Source organism: Gymnoscopelus microlampas, assembly GCF_963454915.1.
Source record: "Gymnoscopelus microlampas genome assembly, chromosome: 8".
NCBI classification, from domain to species: domain Eukaryota; kingdom Metazoa; phylum Chordata; class Actinopteri; order Myctophiformes; family Myctophidae; genus Gymnoscopelus; species Gymnoscopelus microlampas.
In genome coordinates this window covers 43,425,934-43,446,041 of record NC_139945.1, presented here as the reverse complement: position 1 = coordinate 43,446,041, position 20,108 = coordinate 43,425,934, and the positions used below count along the sequence as shown (strand labels likewise).

The window sequence follows — 20,108 nt, the reverse complement described above, 5'->3', positions numbered from 1 at the left end:
AGTCACAAAACTAGAGGGAGCGTAAACAACAATCTGGTAACACCCACCCATAAAACAAACATGGGCAAATTCTCCTTCTATAGCACAGCCACCAAGGAATGGAATAGTCTAACCCCATCCCTCAAAAAATGCAGTTCGCTGGGCCCATTCAAAACAGCCCTAAAAACTCATCTTTCTGGAGGCCTAAAGAGGAGCTAGTACCAGTTTCCCTGTAGACAGACGACCCCCCCCCTCCCCCCCTTTTTTTGTACATACTTTTTATTTTATTTTCTAATGCTTTTTTTTGTATATATTTTTTTATTTTCTCATGCCTTTCTTGTACATAATGGTATTTTTTTTCCCCTCTGTATTCTTATGTTGATTTTTGAACTGTTTGGTTGCTACTATATGTCTATGAAATTCATTCAAGGACCCCAACGGAAACAAGCCCGCAAGGACTTTTTTGGCCGGACCGTTTAGACAAAAAGCATTATAAATGTAACTGTGTTGTTTTACATTCTTTTGCCTAATAAAAATTTCAATCAATCAATCAATCAATCAATACCAGGCTACAAAAACCCCGGATGTGTCTCAAAACCATTGAGTGACTTAAACTCAATTTCCCATGAAGGACACACAAAAAGCAGTAGTGGAATTTCTGAAGGAGATAGGGGTGTATCACAGGTATTAGGCAGGGTGCAGTGATATCACTAAAAGATAGTCACATTATAAAATAGAATAACGGACGAACTGAATAAATAAGTGTAGGGAGTCAGACTACATACTCCGGTACAGTAGGTGGCGGTATGCACCTAAAAGCAAACGGTTGCGACCCGCCATAAAACCAAAGAAGAAGAAGAAGAACTCAATTTCCCACAATTCCACAGTGAGTAGGCTACAGCGGCAGTGGAGGCGCGACAGAAAGGCGTTGTGGGACGCTGTTGCTCCGATCAACAACACACACAGTTCGAATACACTTTGCGCGCACCAGCACCGCTCTGTGTACATAGTACATACACTACAGTATGAGCTTAACGCAGTAAGTCACAAACAGAGATGCTACAAAACGATGCATGCCAGCTGTCCACTTCATACGTATTTTCTCAACTAAGGAATGAAGACCAAAAAACTTAGGTCTGCCAAAGGTGGAAGCAGCAAAAAGAAAGGTAAGCTAGTGTTAGCACTTTAGCTCAGTTGTTTTGTAGGCAGCAGCTGTCAAGCTGTCATTAACCTAACGCTTGCCTTTAGCTAACGTTAGCTACTGTTGTTGTGATTACTTTGTTCATTTCTCTCTTTCATTCTCTCTCTCTCACCATTACTTCTTTCTCCCCTTCTTTCACTCTACCGCTGTGTGTGTGTGTGTGTGTGTGTGTGTGTGTGTGTGTGTGTGTGTGTGTGTGTGTGTGTGTGAGAGAGAGAGAGTGATGCCTTTTTTATGTGTACAACCTTTGGTTTTTCTATGCTAAATGCTAAATTGTTTCAAAATACTCACCGAATAATAATATGTGTAACCTGTAAGCTGATTGTATGACATTCTGTATAGTAGTGTGTAAATCTGTCTGTCTCTTATATGTCATCATGATTTGTGTGCATGGGGATCTCATCTTAAACAAGCTTAGCCCTAGAATGTCTGATCTTACATACATTTCATGTATTCCAAATACAGTCATAGATCACCTTCGTCGACGCGCTGTGTAGTGACGATCTGCGCGGCCATAAAAGTGCTCTAAACTCCGTCTGTACTCACCCAATAATTAATTCCTAAGACTTGGAGTCATATTTTGTCCTCTGTCTGGTTTCATATCCATTTGAAAGTTCTGCCAGAAAACGTGTGTTTAGTCAAATATCTCCACTTTTCCACGAGCTGCACACGGACGACTTTCTGTACGGGCGAGGGGCCCGGGAATGAGTGCAGGACTGAATATATGTGAACTTCCTTTAGGACGCACAAATGTTTGGGACACACAATTGGCAGATGGAGTGATTCATTACCCCGCACCAATCACAAGCACCTGTCAATTGTGTTCCCCATTCGTTTGTGCTTCCCTGTGTCAATTTGTTATGACGTTTTAAATTTGGTCCTTCATATGTATTGTGATTTTTTTTGTACTTCCATGTACTGATGTTCTCATGTCTTACTAAACAAAGTACATCAATCAATCAATCAAGACCATCAATATTCCACTTATTCAAAACTTTATGGCAAGTTTCTTATAGATTCTCACCATACTCAAGTGTTGTCTTTGGCATGCACACCGTTTGGTCTTGTTTGTGTCATTATGAATGAATGAATGTTTCAATGAATGTGTCCACACAACACTTGTGGACTTACTACAAGAAAATCATCATCATAAATGTACATATCCAATCAACTCACACACAAAATCCAAATTCAATGACTGAAAAAAATGATAGGCTGAAGATCAATGCTTATTGCCTATCCTTTACAATCCATGAAAAAAACATAATATCTTCTGCAAGATAAAAAGAAAAGATAATTCACTAAGATGGAATTATTTAACTTTTTAAGGCTTTTTTAAATATCCCCTGAGATCTACACAATTTCCATCATGTTGTAATGGGTGCTCTCCTATGCAGTGCCCAGTGATGTGTCCCCCTCTACCGGTCTACCTCCTTTGGTCGAAGGCCAGCTGAGATGCTTCCTGCGTGTGACAATAAGCAGAGTATTATGGACAATTCACAAGCCTCCACCTGCGTCATTGGTCAGACTGCGCTGGTGGGGAGAGTCATCCAATGGGACCTACTTCTGTCCTCGAGATGGAGCACAGATATCACAGAAGGCTGTCAAGACCACGGCTCGCTTCCCCATTCGCTGTGGTCCAAAGCAGTTCACCTCATACCTGACAGGTAACTGAGCAGGCTTTGATATGTTTACGTCAGATGTAACACTCAGCCATATAACTGTAAAACAAATCCGTCATTCTTCAACAGACATGGGCTCTTTGGTGCTGGAAGTTCAGACAAAGCCGGACCATTTGCCAATTGCACGTGCAGAAGTCGCTGGGATCCCACGACTCTCTCTGTCACATTCCATTAATGGGTTTTATACCCTTGTGTCTCCAACATCTGAGAAGCTGGGAGAGTTGCAGGTAGGTGTGCAACAACACATTCATCACCAGGTTTGCAATGCGATTAATTCGCCTGAAAATATTTTTTCCAAACAGGTGTTTGTGTCATGACTTTGAGTACAAATTTTATTCGGAACAAGGTATTTTATTCACCACAAATAAAAGCAGCAACCTGTATGGATGAGGCATGAACTATATGAATAGTTTGATGCGAAGATATTTGCTAAATATTTGCATTAGGATCATATTTGATATGTTCCCAATGTGTAATCTCAGCCTTTCAGTATAATTGATTCAACTCGGTTAATTCTTAGCACCGTTGTGGGTGTTTTGTTCTATCTTAGGTGTCACTTTCTTTGGAGGCCCTGACAGAAGCCTACGACAGCAGCAGCAGCTCTGTTCCCACCACAGATATTAGTATTGAAGCACCTCAAGTAACTACATTGATAGTGCCCTCTTCATCTAGACACCTGTCTGTCAACAGTGAGAAAGAGTCAGCTGGGAGCAGCAATGGAAACACACCAAGGTTTGCAGTAGTGAATATAGTGGTAGTGGTTAGAATTGCTTTTTGTCAAAACAGAATATCTGCAGTATGAATCTTTGAATGTATTTATTTTCTTACTCTAATATACATGTTGATTTAATGCTTTCAGGGGTAGAGATTATTTATACTTCCAAAGGGTGCAGACGGATAAACATAAAAAAGAGTCAATGGAGAATCAGATGCCAGCAACAGACAGATCTCAGGAGAGACAAGCTGTGGTGTATCCTTCAAGTCAGCAGACTCACCATGGCCAGACTTCTAACGATATCCTCTCAGGTTTGTGCTACAGCATAATTTCACACAAGATGTACCGAATCACAAGAGATCCAAATGTAGGGGTGCCAATGGCCTAGACTAGAGGTTAAGGTGCATACCACTAAAGGCTCTAATGCTCAGGAATATCGATTCCTGAGCCAGACAGCCTTTGCTGCATGCCAATCCCTGTCTTTCTCCCTGTGTCCGGTGTCTCTGTGTACTATCAATAAAGGGAGAAAAGCCCCAAAAATGTATATTTAAAAAAAGAGATCCAAATTTAACCTCTACACAGTAAAATCGTATTACAGTGTATTAATGAATAAAAAATGGCCCTGTTTTAACAACTTCAAGACCTTGTTGCTGGTCTCAGTTCTTTTAGAGCGTGGGAGCAAGCTGAGGAACGCCATGGTGGTGTCTGCTATGAAATATGACGTGGGTGACTTGGCTCTGAAAGACACTCCTCTCCCTCTCCCAAAGGATAACATTTTACCATCCTCAAAGTATGTGTTCCACGGGGGAAACCCCCCACCTAACATGTATCTATGCTTATGGTAGTTTCTCTGCTAAATACTGTATGCATGTGTCCAGGTCATCTCCTCCTTCCCGTGGGACATTTCTCCAAAACATTCTGCATGCTGAGCCTGACTCGGGCGTTCTGCAGTGTCCTCATGCTGCTATGTTCTCCGGCAACCTCAATCCTGATTCCCTTGCTGCAACAGAGAACAGGGCTGTGGATCTGCTCCTTGGCAGGTGTGTGTGTGTGTGTGTGTGTGTGTGTGTGTGTGTGTGTGTGTGTGTGTGTGTGTGTGTGTGTGTGTGTGTGTGTGTGTGTGTGTGTGTGTGTGTGTGTGTGTGTGTGTGTGTGTGTGTGCATGCCTTCATGCATGCGTGTGCATGCGTGTGTGCTAGTGTTGATATATCAGATCACCTATTCAATGTACTTTTATTCCATTCTTTTTCCTTTTGTTAGTTTCAACACATCACCCATACTGATATTGGATGGAGATTGCTCCTTGCCTGAATCTCTGTCAGGGCTTAGCAGTGTCTGTGGAGATAGTGAGCTCAATGACCCACAATATGACCAGAGCCTCCTGGAGAATCTGTTCTACAAAAACCCTGTGAGTAGATGAGTTCCTCTAACTTATCTTGTACTGCTTGTTATATCTATATCAGATGGCACGTCAACAGTGATCGTTTCTGACAAGGGATTATTGGCCATTCCCTTTTTTACTTGCATGTCTCTCAGATGTTAGATGTTGGACCAGGTGCCACTGACATGGAGGGTAAGAAGAGTAGGGCTACAAAGAACAGCTCCCAAAAAGGGGCAGAGAAACTGCTCACAGCCAAAGAAATGGAAGGGTAAGTTAGTCTCAGTTCTGCTGAAGTTCTGTTTACTTATTTCTTTCATCAGAAATACAATTTTGTGAAAACCCAGTATTTTCAGTCACTATGAATGGCCTAATTAGAATTTAAACATGTTTAATTGATTGGCCTAATTAGAATTTAAAAATGTTTAATTGATAAGTATGATGTAAGTACAAGGAATTTGCATTGGCACAAACACTTGGACATGGACATGGACATACAGGACGGTGCAGTAGGACATTGCATAGCATGAATTCAGACAGTCATTTAAACCAGACTGCAGACATGAGTCTCAAAGCTTAGTATTTTAGATAATACGTCACGTTAACAGAATGCATCATTATTGCTATGAACAGTATGTGTAGGAATATGTAGCCATAATATTGCACACTGTATTGTGGTTCTTTGTAGCCAAAAATCAGGACATGAGCATCGTCCAGAAGACGGTGATGCTCTGTGTGGCTTGGGTATGGACCAACTGACTGTGCTGGGGGGAATCCGACTGGCCCGTGTCACTATACACTCCCTGACCGCACCTCCAGACAGTACCACCACCACGACCTCCGTTAGAGATAAACCTCCAAGGCCACTCGTCAACAAGAAATGGTAAGCAAAACATTAGACATTATATTTGATCTATTTTCCTTGATGATGATGTATATTATTATCACGGGTAACAATCCTTTCCCCAACGTTATTCCCTCTGTAGCTCATACTTTGTGGAGTACATGCTCCCTGTGGCTTCCACTTCAGGCAGATGTCACAGTCAAGTCATGGCAGGGGAGGTGACGAGAGTTGTCTCCAGTAAAGTTACAGGAGGAGGTATGTCTGATATTATATACAGTATATACTGTAAATTACTATTATCTAAATCTTTACTAGGCCATTGACTAGTGGTAGCTTTCACAAGGGATCTAATGTAATATCTTCTGTGATATCTTATTTAAGTGGTGAAGTTCCAGCAGAGCTGTGTTTTTCCTGTTCGCCTCAGCGGACCAACAATTGAACAGTGGTGGGGAACTGACCTAATTTTCCAGATCTATTCCCGAAAAAGTAACCAAAAGAAGGTATGCTGAGTTGGCAAAGTCCTGCAAATATTGACCATGCATATTTATAGCTCTACAGTAGTAGCAGGATATAATTTACATGTTGAACCATTCACTGAAACTCTCCAGCATTGGGTAATCATTGAAGGCATTAAATGCAGACCATGTCTTCTGTTGTTGTAGCCTGTTCCTGTTGGTAAGGCAGTGTATCCACTCCATTCTGTGCTGCGGAGCAAAGAGCTGGGCCAGACCATTGTCTTACCTGTGGAAAGTCTGGAAGGGACTAATGTGTCCCAGGACCTTAAGGTAAGGATTTTTACACAGACATTGTTCTTGGCCACCGTCTATTCAAGTATTTTTTATATGGCATTTTGAATATTATTCCTTTAATTCTGTTCCACAGGTGTCACTAGAACTTGCTACAGACAACAGAGACTTCTCCTCGGCCAAAAGCAGGTTGGCTGAAAGGGCTAGATCTCCTTCACCTGCTGTTTCCAATCCACAAAGAGAACCCAATGTACAACCCCATGTTGAACGTCCACCTAATTCTCCAAGAGTCTCCAGGTTGGATGTAAGGACTGTCCAGAGGGACCCAGAAGGACACACATCTCTTAGCCAGTCTTACCAGCATGTGGAGGAAGCCACGGTGGTCCTTCTGCATGCCTTGCTTATGGTGCCTGACGGAAAGAACTTTAATTCTGGATCTCTGCAGGCGCCTAACTTCTACTTGAACTGTAAGCTCTTGGGATCTGATGAGACAGCAAGGTCAGCCATCAGCTGGGGGCAGACAAACCCTTGTTTCAACTTTGTTCAGGTTAGCAAGCTGTTATCCCGAAGCAAGCTGTTAAATTTGACACAAAAGCCATTGTTTTTTGTTCTTAGTAGATGATGAATACTCCATAAAGGCATTTATTGGTAGTTCATCTCAGGTGCTTTTGTGTTTTTTTATGGTATACCTTTTCTCAGGTGACTCCTGTGGCCTTGACCGCTAAGCTACTAGAGCGGATGAAGAACAATGTGGTGGTGATTGAGGTGTGGCACAGGTCAGGTGGCTCGGGGGAGGACCGCCTCATTGGCCTTGTTAAACTACCTCTCCACCAGTTCTACATGTCCTTTAGGTAAATGTGGTCAGTTATAATATTATAGAATCTGCTTGCTTGTGGATGGAGCGAGGTCCTACTTATCATTTTGTCTGTTCTTTCCAGAGACACAAAGATCACCCACCTTCTCCTCCAGGCACAGTACCCCGTTTTAGGGGTAGATTGCTACATGCCAGTGATTGATGTGTTCTCAGGCAGCTGCAAGGGAATGCTCAGGGTCCTTTTGGCTGTGGGCAAATCAGAGCAAATAGTCGCTCTGCAGCGTATGAGGGATGAAGAATTTGGCTCTGTGTCTCATCATACAAGACCAGTCCATCTGCTTGATCATCAGCCATATTCACAAACAAAGGTTATTGCTTGTTCTGTTTGTTTGTTTCCACAGTCACTGTCAGACACATACAACTAAACATGGCTTCTATTCTTTCAGAGCTGTAGATAGCAAATTTTGCTTCCTTATTTTTTTCAGTCAATTCTAGTTACCAAACATTTCTATTTGTATATCAAGCTGACAGTTCTTTGTGGAAAGACCTGTGAATTGCATCTGTTACAAGTTAACATGCATTTGTATTACATGTACTGTATATCTCCACCCACGTCATTGGTGGGCAGAGACAAGATACCTGCTGCCTTTATCAAGAAATCACCAGGTCTGTTCACCTTTTGATAATTTAGTTGTCTATTCCCTAGGGGAGCACACCTCCACAGGAGGCTATGAGAGAGCATCTGTTTGTGATAAGAGTGGAGAAAGTCCAGGGTCTGACACCACTGCAGTCAACTGTTTGGGGAGAGGCTGACTGTTACATCCAGTACTCCTTTCCCTCCCAAGAAGGAGACCGTCTTCAAAATATGGACCCAAACCTTATAGAGAGCAGTAAGGCCATCAGTTGGAAGAAATGTCCAAATAATGATGTTCATTGTGTTGCATTGTATTCCATGTGACCTTTAATCTCATCCCAACCAGGTGTCAACTTGATGCAGTTTCGTACTACCACCACCCTCTGTGTCCCTGACCCAATGTTTGACCACAGTGAAACCCATGTACTCTTGGCTCCTGCAGGGGTCCCTGTCCAGAGGCTGCTTCTCAGCTCTCTGTCCAGTCAAGGCCTGACCAGTGGAGGGGGAATCCAGTTTGAAGTATGGTGCAGGTCAGTGGTTGGTGATCATAATTTTAAAGCTACCCTAACCTTAAACTCCCCAGAGACCTTATGGCAAAATCATTAGATGAAAAAAGCTTTATTCATTCATTTAATCCCCTTTTTATATTGTGAAATATGTGTGGCTGGCTAGTTACAGCTTCATGTGAACAATGACTGTTTTTGCAGATACTATTATCCAAATGTCCGAGATCAGCTTGTAGCCAAGGGAATACTCCCACTGTCCAAGCTGTGCGCCATGGTGACCATGCAGAAACGTCAGCCTGATGAGGCTCAAGTCTTTTCTCTTCCTCTGTTGCCCAAGATCGATAGTCCCTCTGGATGTCAGCCTCAGCCCTCTGGTACACACACGCACGCACGCACGCACGCACGCACGCACGCACGCACGCACGCACGCACGCACGCACGCACGCACGCACGCACGCACGCACGCACGCACGCACGCACGCACACACACACACACACACACACACACACACACACACACAGTGTTAAAATGGCTTATTTGTGGCTTTCCCTATAGGCTTGCTAGATGTGTGCATTCAATACAAAAAACGTCCTGCCAGACCTGAAGGACAGAGGGTTGGGGGCGTTGCTTCCCGGCTGGTGACGTTGGTGGTTCAGATCCACAGAGTGTCTGGACTGCAGGCAGCAGCAAGGTACAGCAATCTTATCACTATGAGGGGAGCTGTGTTCAATTTAATCTAAAAAGCAAAAAACTATGAGATAGATGTAAGGGTTAAACATGGAAGTGGGAGACTGAGGAAAAACTAATAAATCACATATTTTACTAGTATTTGACATGATTAAAACAACACATTCAAGCAGTAACAAAAAGCCTAAACATTGCTGTGAGTGGTTGTGTAGGCATTTATCTATTATATTTTTCATTCCCTTTTATGCATGCATTACAGGGTAATAACTTTGTGAAAACTCAAGTGTTGCAATTGGGACAAAGGTGTTCTGTAAGACTTAAAAACACTGCCTTTGCGTTTATCTCTGCACTCTCCTATGCAGGGCATTGTCAGAGCGAGATGAGAACTTGCAGTACTATGCTGACGTAGGGGTGAACGCATATGTTACGGTCCAGCTGTCCTTCCTGCCCAATGGTGAAAAGAGAAGCACCCGTGTGGCCGCCAGGACCTTCTGCCCGGAGTTTGACTACCACACCGAATTCCCCTGTGAAATACAGCTGCAGAGGAGTAGTGGAGAAATCTACAGCCTGGCTGAGCTGCTTCAAGAAGCATCTGCCATTTTTAATGTCTGGAACAGAGACAGTCGCAAAGGTCAGCAGTTACAATGGGGCCTGTTTTGGGTGATGGAGAAGCCGGACGCGACTATATAATTAATTAAAATTTTTAACTAATGTTCAGGGTGTTCATGTTTATTTATGTTGTAAGTTCGCAAAAAAGGTCGCAACTTCCTGATACCTGCAGATATCTTGCTTAAACAAGATGTTTTTCATTTGGTGGCCATACTATCCTTTTCTTTATGCTTAGATTCCCTAGTAACGCTTTCAAACAATAAAATGCGAGATGCAAAGCCTAAATGACGGTAGATAATAGGTAAATACCTTACTGATTGGTATGAGGGGAGGAGATATCAGGTAAGCGTTGGAGCAGTTATCAGAAAGATAGGTAGGTGAGTGGGGGTGGAGTTATCACGCGTGGTCTTCCCTCCTTGAACATACGTTACAATGTCAAAAAAATTACATTTATAATTATCAAATTATTAATAATAACTTTTCATAATTTATAGAAATATTTGATAATATTTAGAAAGCACCTTTCTTACAAATTACAAACATACTCTGCACACAACATAAAAGAAAACACAATGAATTTGTTACATCATGTAATGTACTAACTTGTTTTGTGCTATTTATTTTAGTGATGGAGTCCCTTAAATCTGAAGACACATTGTTGGGCACAGTGAAAGTCCCATTGGCTGATCTCGTCTATAAAAGAACTGGTATGTTGCTATTTCATAGATTGCAGGGCACAATTTCCTGACCCACACAAGAAGACAGATGACACCGATCAGCTAATTCTCATGGATCCACTGTTTATTTTGTTTAAATATTCAGGTATTTCAGGCTGGTTTGGAGTGTATGTTCCCCAGGTCTTGGGTTCATCCCATGACCATCACATCATGGTTGGGGGCCTGGAGATCTCCATCAACTTTGCCCACCATTCAGACCGGGAGAGGGTCAATAAAGTTTCACACGTTCTGGGCTGGGAAGTGGACCAGAGAGAGCTTCGCGAGCAGGATGATGATGAAGATGAAGAGCAGGCCTGGGAAACGCCTAAGAGGACAATGTCACTAAGCATTTCGATGCCTAGAGCATGGCTGCCAGTCCGCTGCCTGCTCCTGCCTGGCCACGGTGAGCTACAGCGCTCCACTTACTGCTACTTCAGATACAAGCTCTATGACCAAGAGGCCTTCTGCTCCCACATGAAACACCCCTCTTTGGAAGAGGAGGGAAAGGAGGGCCTTTCGTCGGTGGCATTCCAGGGCTCCAGGACTGTGGAACTGAGGGGCAGCCAACCTCTGTTGTGGTACCTCAGAGAGGAAAAGTTGGAAGTACAGTTGTGGGTCGCCTTTAGGAAAGACCGGACATGCAGGCCTCATGACACTGACCGGCTGGTGGGTTCAGCATTTGTCGATCTGTCTTCTCTCGCCAAGAGGCCCGGGAACAAGCTGACAATTAGTGGTATGAAATAAATAATGACACAGCAAACCAGTTGATGAAAATAACCAGTTATTATTTTTTTAGATCAATAACGGCTGTGTGTATTTTTTCTGTCTTAAAGGAGTGTACCCTCTGTTCAGTCGCTCTGCTCCAGATTTATGCGGAGCCGCCATCAGGGTGCACATCACCACAGGTTCACTCCCCGAGGAGCCCAGTACTGAAAACGACAACCAGGGGGAGCTCTCAGCAGGTGAGGAGGAGCAAGGAGATCATGGTCTCTCTTCTACTGCTGCTGCTGCCTCCAAGCCATCATGCACACAAGAGAGGCAGCAGAGCAAATCCTCCATAGCATCACAGTGCACAGACATCAGCCTGGAGGAGTCGTTTGCGGTAACCATCACAGTGGACAGGGCCATGCACCTCGCTCTGAAAGGTGAGCTCACGATCTCAGTGTTGCCCCTCTTGAAACTGCTCTTCTGCTTACGTCCAATAGGTTGACGCGTATGTCGTCTTTCTCTGACAGGCTGTCCTCTTGCGGAGCGTGGTGCTGGACTGCCATGCTGCTTCGTGTCCTATAGCACAGCTGACTCTGATGTGCCTGTTTCCACTGCAGTTGTAGCCAACACTGACTGCCCTGTCTGGGACCACCACCAGGAGTGCAGGTAATCTTATCAAGAAGAAAGTATGAAATGTTTGGAGATCACTCCAATCCATTGCAAGTATAAAATGACTCAACCAACATCAGACTATTATCATGTTTTATGTTCACAGGCTATCAAAGCAGCTGCTCGTGGATCCACAGCAAGCTCTGGTGTTTAAAGTCTGGCACAAAGGAGGTACGGTGATATGGAGTGTGACTTGGATAATGAATTAATTCTGTGGTGGTCTTTTTCTGTTACATTTCTCATCTTTGGTTCTTTGGCTTTTTCCAATAGAGATGGAGCGAGTGATTGGATTCGCCTCTGTAGACCTGTCCCCCTTGCTGTCTGGCTTCCAGTCAGTCTGTGGCTGGTACAACATCACAGACTTCAGTGGCCAGTGTCAAGGCCAGGTCAAAGTGTCCATCATGCCCCTGGTGGGAGTCCAGACATTTCGGGGGCAGAGACAGGCTATGAGCGAAGAAGACTCCAAAAACTCATCGGTGAGAGTTGTGTATTTATTTACAGACTAGTGAGTTGGTTCATGTTCTCCTTATGTAGAAGTAATGTGGATCAAACCCACTCAACATTAATAAGAGTGCCTCAATTGTGTGAGGCCCTTGCATAATAACGGTGAATGTATTCCATGAACAGGCTCTATTTCGGGCCCACCCTCTCAGCTATCATACCACAGCCACTTACAACAGCTTCCCTTCACACATGAGCCGCTACCCTGAGCAGAAGATCTGTTCTCCAGAGCACATTGAGGGGCTGTTCTGTGAAAGGTGGCTAAAACACGCTATAATTTACACACTTTTCATTTACATTTATTGTAAGTGCTGTTAATGGTGATTTGCTGACGAGACAGATCCCGGAATTAAATGTCATTAAACATGATTGTATTTCATATTCCTAATGGTCCCAGGACTAGCGAGAGTGACCGCCACGGTGAGCACATGGACAATGTACGTATTTATCACCAAAGTCTGCAGGAACAGGCAGAGGTTCATCACAGTAGCAGTGGTACTACTGACATCCGCCCTCCCAGCTCAGTCCTCTTCTCAGCTCTCAGGTATCACATCATGACTGGTGTCTAGTTTCTGTTGCGGCCTGTAATTTAAAGAGAATGTAAATTCTCAATTTTATAGTGTGTTTTGATTTGTATACATTGTATATTTTTACATTGTATATTTTTACACTGCTGTCTCTTTTTATATTATGTGATGTCTTTTCTTTTTATATGGACGCATGAGTCTGGAATAAAGATTATATATATTACAACATTTTTTTTCCCCCAGGAAAAACCTGAGTGAGCTCGACGACATCCAGAGATACTTCAGCCGTAAGCTGTCCACTCCCACGTTCCCCCCTCTGAGTGAGCAGCCGGTCTGTCACTCCAGACAAGAAGAGCATCAGGACTCGGATACCCACTCGCATCAGCTTCTGCTGAAGTCCACGCAACTGGTTGGAGAGGTCAACAATATCATTAGCAGTGAGTAAAGGCTGAAGCATACTCCTTGCAGAAACGAAGATCGGCGAGGTAATGGGAACAACATTACATTGTTGTGGGGCAAAGTGCCTTCTTCAGTGTATCCCTAGTTCAACCCCTGGCTGTGTCGGAAAAATTAGTCTTTGAGAAGTACAGCTGAACACACACCTTCCTGCAGATACCCAATGAACCAGTTTAGGTGCTTGATTGCGCATGAATAAGTAACATGAAAATGAAATTATCTCTAACATTTAGCATAGTACTGTATATCGCTGGAGGACATGGACAACTGCCATTGTAGAGACAATCATGCATCTGCAGTCTTTCAGCAAACTAATGCAAGAGACAAAATAAGGTATTTCCTGTCCACACGTTCCCTTGAGAGCTTGAACAAACAAAAAGTAATATAAGGGAAAGGTTAATTACACACAGGTGAGCGTCACTGTCCGTTTAAACGGATGAGCCCTGCCTCTCTGTCTCCACACCAACCCTCTACCGCACTCCCACTCGCTGTAATCACAAATATACCTTTTTCAGACATTTTGACATGCCATATAGAATGATAAACACAGCTGAAGCCAGTGACATTAGATGGGGGTCTGTTTTATTTGAGCTGTGTCTGTGTGCCAGCAAAAAGTTAACGGAAACAAGCCCGCAAGGACTTTTTTGGCCGGACCTTTTAGACAAAAGCATTATAAATGTAACTGTGTTGTTTTACATTCTTTTGCCTTTCAATCAATCAATCAATCAATCAACTGTGGAGGAGTTGTCGATGCTGGCACACAGTAACACCTAAATGTTACTATCTTCAGCTGCGTTTATCAATCTATGCCTGCTGTGAAATATATTCACAGTAGCAATTTAGTAGGAAATGGTGCTTTGACCTCACACTGTTCCTTTACTTTACTAGGTCTACCTGTGCTTTGACCTCACACTGTTCCTTTACTTTACTAGGTCTACCTGAACCCTGTTTGGAGACAATACCCTTTAACTCCCATAGCAGATCCAAAACTCCCCCCAACCCAGAAGACCACCGTCTGCCCATTAACTCTCATGACCTTTTATCGGAAATTGTTGACCGTCAACACAGTGTTGCAGAATCTCCTCTAGAGGCTGTGTCTCCTGTCCCCTCAGCGCTGCCGAGGACCTCGGAAGACAACATGGACTCTGAGGATGAAGAGGGAGAAGGGACAGACAGCAGAAAAGAGGGAGAGGAGGAGGTAGACGGTGATGGAGATTATGAGGAGACAGTGATGGAACAGAGACCTGTAAATGAGGTGACCTCTTTAACGGATAAAACCAGCCCCTGGACCAGCGTCCTGTCAGACCCTGACTCTCAGGAGAACCTGGGGGAACTGGAGGAGCAACCGAGCAGCCATCACCCTGATCTAACCCAAGACGGGAGTGGGCAGAGCAGTTTGTTCAGTCGCCAGAATGATACTCTACATCCCCAGAGCCTGAATGAAGCACACAGTTGTGAGAGTCCAAGTGAACAATTTGACTCTTCTCATGGGTCAATGGGAGACGTTTCAGACACTGAGAGAGGTGGCCAGGAGACGCCTGTCTGTCTGTCTGACTCTCAAGAGAAGCTGGGGGAACTCGAGGGGCAACCGAGCAGCCATCACCAGGTTCTAACCCAGGATGGGAGTGGATCACTGGGAGACGTTTCAGACACAGAGAGAGGTGCAGAGGAGACGCCACCACAAGCTACAGGCAAGGAAGAAAGACTGGACCCCGGCAGCATGATGAACGACACAGCTGACGGAAGTCCTCATTTAGAAAATGAACCTCCAAGGTTGTCTCCCGACCCGCTGGATGCCATCAATGCAAATGAGTCCTGTCCTCCATACAGCATAGATGCACAACCTCAACTGTATCCTTTGGAACAGTATTTGATGTCTGTCTGTCTGTCTGTCTGTCTGTCTGACAGACACATCAGTGTTTTTTAATCAATTTATCACTTAGTTTTCTCAGGGATATAAACTAGGTTATATTTTAACAATTACAATATTTTACCAATCAAAATCATAGGATAAGGCTATATTTCTCTTTTATAAACTGTACAATTTGATACTGGCTATCAAAGGGTACTGATGCCTGCCCAGATTTCAGTGCAGAAATTCTGGCCATTTCCAGCAATGGTTATTATACTCTAATTTCTTATTAATGGCAGCATTTAACAGGTGTTTGTCACATTTTTACCATATTAGGCTACCATGTTTTTTAATTTTGTTTGCAACCCTGCTTCTATTGATGCACAAAAAGCAGTTTTCTTTGACAGTCCCTAATGAAGCTCTGCTCATGTGGAAATCCCCAATTTCTTCCTCCCGTCTCACCACCTGGAGGCATCGATGAGAGCCTTGCGTTTGGCTCCTGCCTTCACCCATGCCTCCACCAGTCAAGTGAGTATTTATCACTCTTCAGTCCCCCCCCCCCCTTGACATTCAAGTTCCTCATTTCAGTGAGTGATTGCAGATTAGAATTGACATAGTTCTAAGAGTATGTTCACACTGTCCTCCTTAAAAAAAAAATATATATATATATATATATAGGCACCACCTTTTTACATTAAAACCTTTGAGAAAGTACCAAAAAGAGACCACATAGTGGGAGGGCGGGGGGGGAATCTTTTTTTTTAACCGAGCGGAGCACTTGAGAATAGTTTAAAGGGGCTACACCATGAATTAAAAAAATATATATTATATATAAATATTGCCCCCTAATACGTTTTAAACAGGTTGTAAGCCTAAAAAACATCCAGATATTTTTTCTCACAATCTGACTGTCTGTCATTCCAAGCTTTTTCAGCTGCAATACCAAAACGTCCTATTGGGCAGGGGGGAGCTACTGAGCAATTCTGTCTGGCCATCATCAATGCAAAATCAGGGCAAGTGACATCACTTGCCCTGCCATTCTGAAATGGCCTGTTCAGACACGCCCATTCAGGAAATCCATGAAATGAGCATGAATGACTGAATGTTAAAAAAAAATATTTTTTTGGGTACAAGAGACACTGGCGAGCCCAAAAAATACTAAAAACCTAAAAAAAAATGAAATTCATGGTGTAGCCCCTTTAACCTTTTGACAAATGTGCATTTAAAATATGCTGCTTTCATATCAGCTAATTTGTGTCTTGTCTCGAGATTGCTGGCTCAACCCTCAGCAACAGTTCTTCAAATTGCCCCTTGCTTTGCCGTAAACGAGCTTCGTCCAGACAGAGCTCCAGGACGAGGTTGTGATATGGTCCTAACCACTGCCGGCGTTGGAGGATGTTGGGTCTTTAATTTTCTGTAGAAAGATTGCTCTAGGCAGCACTTTTTCTTCATAACAGGTGGACAGTGTGAACACACCCTTATAGAAACCGGTTATATGAATCACTTCTTCATCTCAGATTTTCCCTTGATAATTTCCGGGTCCAGCTTTAGCCTGCTCACTCACTCTTTAATAGACACGTTGCTGTTGATATAAGGTTTGAGGTGCCATTTTCATTACAAGAGGGACTAAGTCAATCAGTTATGCCCTGTATATTTTCTTCCCATTATTGTTTTAACTAGATCTCGTTATCTGCTTTATTGTTCTTGACAATGTTTTTTATCTTAATGTATTTCAATGATTTATGTTTTGTTAAACTTTTGCTCTTTTTATGTAAAGATGCATTTCATGTCATGAAAGATGCTATACAAATAAAGTATTATTATTTACCCATAATCTTTTACTCAAATCTCAACAGAAGGGGCACAGGTTGGCACCGTGTGCCCAAAAAGTTTCACATCACCAGGCTCTGTTACAAGATGTTCTCCTATTATGAAATGGAATAGTTGATGTTGCTCTGGATGTCACCATCTAAACAACATGGTATACTGTATTGAAAATGTCAATACACATGCATACCTGAGGAGACTGAGGATAGTAGTATCTTTTTTATCAGAATAATCTATAATGCCTGTGTTATCACAATACAGTTGAGTAGTCTATGTAACCTCCGGTCAGCTATACAACTGGAAAGAAATGCCTGCAATACACTAGCATAGCTGGATCCTATTTCAAGAATGGGTGTGGACATTGTTACGTTATGCAGTTTAAGAGATGGATGGAGGTTGGGCTTGGTACATAGTTTGTAGTACCTTTTGAAAAACAGGTTCCAGCTTGTTCACAAGCTTGTGTGTACTAGGATTACGGATATAACAAAGAAGGCAATTTGAGTGCTAAATATTAATGATGATATATAATAAAGAAAAACATCACATGGATGCAACTGGGATGTATCATCAGTGTTGTAGCCTGGGGTCATCGGGTGTTTTGGGTCTCGCAACATACAACCTCGCCCAGGTGATCAAGCCCCGACTTACGTCCCAGTAGCTACCCACGGTCAGTCCTATAGGGAAAGACGGGGCCACTCAGTCCGCTTCTCCGGAAGTACTCAGCCGGGACTCGGGCAGGCTCTGGCACGTGGAGGGACTAGGCTCTGTGGGTTGTCTCCTGGCCGGGCTCCTGCTTCGTCTCACCAGGTCCAGGACCTGAGCGCTGCACCAGATCCGGTGCACCGCCCCGATCCAAACATTTCCTTCTGGTTCCTTGGGCCGTGGTGGTACTGCAGGCTCCACTTGCGGATTGCTTGAATGGCCCTCCTAAAGGCCTCACTGTGGGTTTGTTGGGCTTCTTCCACACGGAAGACACAGCCTGGGGCGCTAGCCCATACTGCTCCCAGAATGCCATCTACATTCCGGCTGTCAACAGTCGCTCCTGTGGTCATGATATATTATACTAATGTTACCAACGCTTAGTTGGTTTTGAGGGCGAGCTATGTCATTATATTCCTACACTGCGTTATTTGTAGATGTGTGCTTGTTTATTTTGAGTCATTAGTCTGTTTGTTGGTTAAATTATTTGTATCAATATCAAAACTGCAATACATTTCTGTTTATTTTGATCATACCTTAGGTCCTAAGGTATGAGAGAGTTTTTCCAAAGGTTTAGGAGACTTTTCTGAGAATATGTCAAATGCTGAAGTCCAGAAATTGATTTTAGCTTTTTGTCTTTCTTGTCTTTCTTCTTTCTTTCAGGGATCTAGCTTTGTAAGGCATGATATTCCCTATAGGCGAGCTCCCCGACCAAGGCCCAATATACCAGCAGCATCCATGACGAGAGAAGAGACTGAAAGAATAGCAAAAATATTTTCTGCTCATTTTAATGAAGAAAGTTAACTCACTGCTCTTTGTTAGATCTGTCTTGAGTGGTTGGCTAAACATGTATGATGTAACTGTTTAGTTGATGCAGATTATGCTTCATGACTTCAGATTATGAAGTGAGTGCAACATTTTTTATTTTGATAATAAATATTTATGTGTTTTCGATAATAGATTTATTTTGTATTTTATTTGTGTATGTATCTCTGTAGGTGTAGTAGGGGATGTGTTAAATTCTATGGCAGCTCTTATTGCCTTGCCCTGTTGCCCACTGAGTTTTCTTGGCTTTAAACAAAATGATACGATAATACACAGTATAATTGATCCATGTTATTCCTATGATTTTATATATTTTAGGTTTCATCTGTGAACTAGAAACATATCTTCCACAACTGTCAGTGTATGTTATGCCATCAGTTGACACTGTTCCAGGAAGTGTCTTGACAATGAATAATGAACTTGTATTGTGTAACAGTACCTGTATTGTTTGAGTTTCTGGATCAGAACCATTAGTAATTCATCTGGGCCATAATATATATACATGCATGAAGCATTTTGTTAAATCTTGGCCTACCATGTGCAGCATAAAGAGACAATGGCATATATTATCATATTATTTATCTAAATCATAATAATGATACATTTAGACAGACAGACAGACATACATAAAGGCCACACACACACACACACACACACAGTATATTTAACCAGGTAAAGTCACAGTTACTTTCCATCTCTTTCAAGTGGACCCTGGAGCGTTTTTCAGCAGTCCTGCTTCACACCCAACTGCTCTGTAAGCTACAGCCACTGGGTCAGTTGGGGTTCAGCCTTGCTCAAGGGTATTTCCCGGAGGATCGAACCGGGACCCTTTCATAAGCACACTCTAAACTTTAAGTTTAGATCATCGCTGGCCACCCATTGTTTCCGATTTGACTAAATAAAACCGACAAACTGCTGGTTTTATTGATGAGCCATAATTTATGGCATACATAACCATATCCGTGTCGGAGTCTGTTTATATCGTGTGAGTCAGTCTTTTTGTTTTTATTTCACATCAGGTAGTCGTACACAGTTCATCTTGAATATATGTTGTGCAGTGTTTTGCAATGCAGTAGAGTTGCAGGTAGAGCTGTGAGCCTGTGAAATCCGGGCGTGCCTAGCCTCTTTACGAACCTCTCCCTCCGCGATGAGATGAGGTTCCACTGGGATGGCTACTGGAATCGGTGGAACACCGGCAAAGGGTTCGTAGTTAACCTTTTTCGCCACATCGTATCCACAAACTAAAGGTAGTCCCCTAATTCTACAGATGTTTTAGGGTTTTCCGGAACCCTAACCTTTTAGAACGGGGCGAAACAACCGCTTAAATCGCTTATTTAGTCAGCCTGTGGCCATGTTTTCCCATTGTAGCCGAACCGGGAGCAGTACTGGCACCTGACGTAGGGGGTTCTTCGGGGAATGGGAAACATGGCCACATGCTGACTAAATAAGTTATTTAAGCGGTTGTTTCGCTCCGTTCTGAAAGGTTAGGGTTCCGGAAAATCCTAAAACATCTGTAGAATTAGGGGACTGCC

At 43.1% G+C, this 20,108-nt stretch overlaps 1 protein-coding gene across 2 annotated transcripts; it reads left to right on the top strand.

Moving 5' to 3' along the window:
- The first annotated feature begins 927 nt into the window (after positions 1-927).
- c2cd3 (C2 domain containing 3 centriole elongation regulator) lies at positions 928-19,051 on the top strand. Of its 2 annotated transcripts, none has more exons than XM_084064198.1 (33): positions 928-1,145; positions 2,578-2,847; positions 2,932-3,089; positions 3,413-3,594; positions 3,722-3,888; positions 4,238-4,367; positions 4,456-4,617; positions 4,838-4,985; positions 5,114-5,226; positions 5,644-5,838; positions 5,942-6,054; positions 6,181-6,299; positions 6,462-6,584; positions 6,682-7,092; positions 7,245-7,396; positions 7,484-7,727; positions 8,066-8,249; positions 8,340-8,523; positions 8,701-8,873; positions 9,056-9,191; positions 9,550-9,818; positions 10,423-10,503; positions 10,619-11,245; positions 11,346-11,657; positions 11,748-11,886; positions 11,996-12,060; positions 12,160-12,365; positions 12,517-12,647; positions 12,788-12,934; positions 13,161-13,354; positions 14,486-15,224; positions 15,645-15,753; positions 18,415-19,051. In XM_084064198.1, exons 1-33 carry the CDS (start codon positions 1,094-1,096, stop codon positions 18,553-18,555), a joined length of 6,576 nt encoding a protein of 2,191 aa, XP_083920324.1. In that variant the 5' UTR covers positions 928-1,093; the 3' UTR covers positions 18,556-19,051. The 2 variants fall into 2 exon arrangements, with proteins under 2 accessions (XP_083920324.1, XP_083920323.1); XM_084064197.1 differs by having other exon boundaries at positions 14,306-15,224.
- The last annotated feature ends 1,057 nt before the right edge of the window (positions 19,052-20,108 follow it).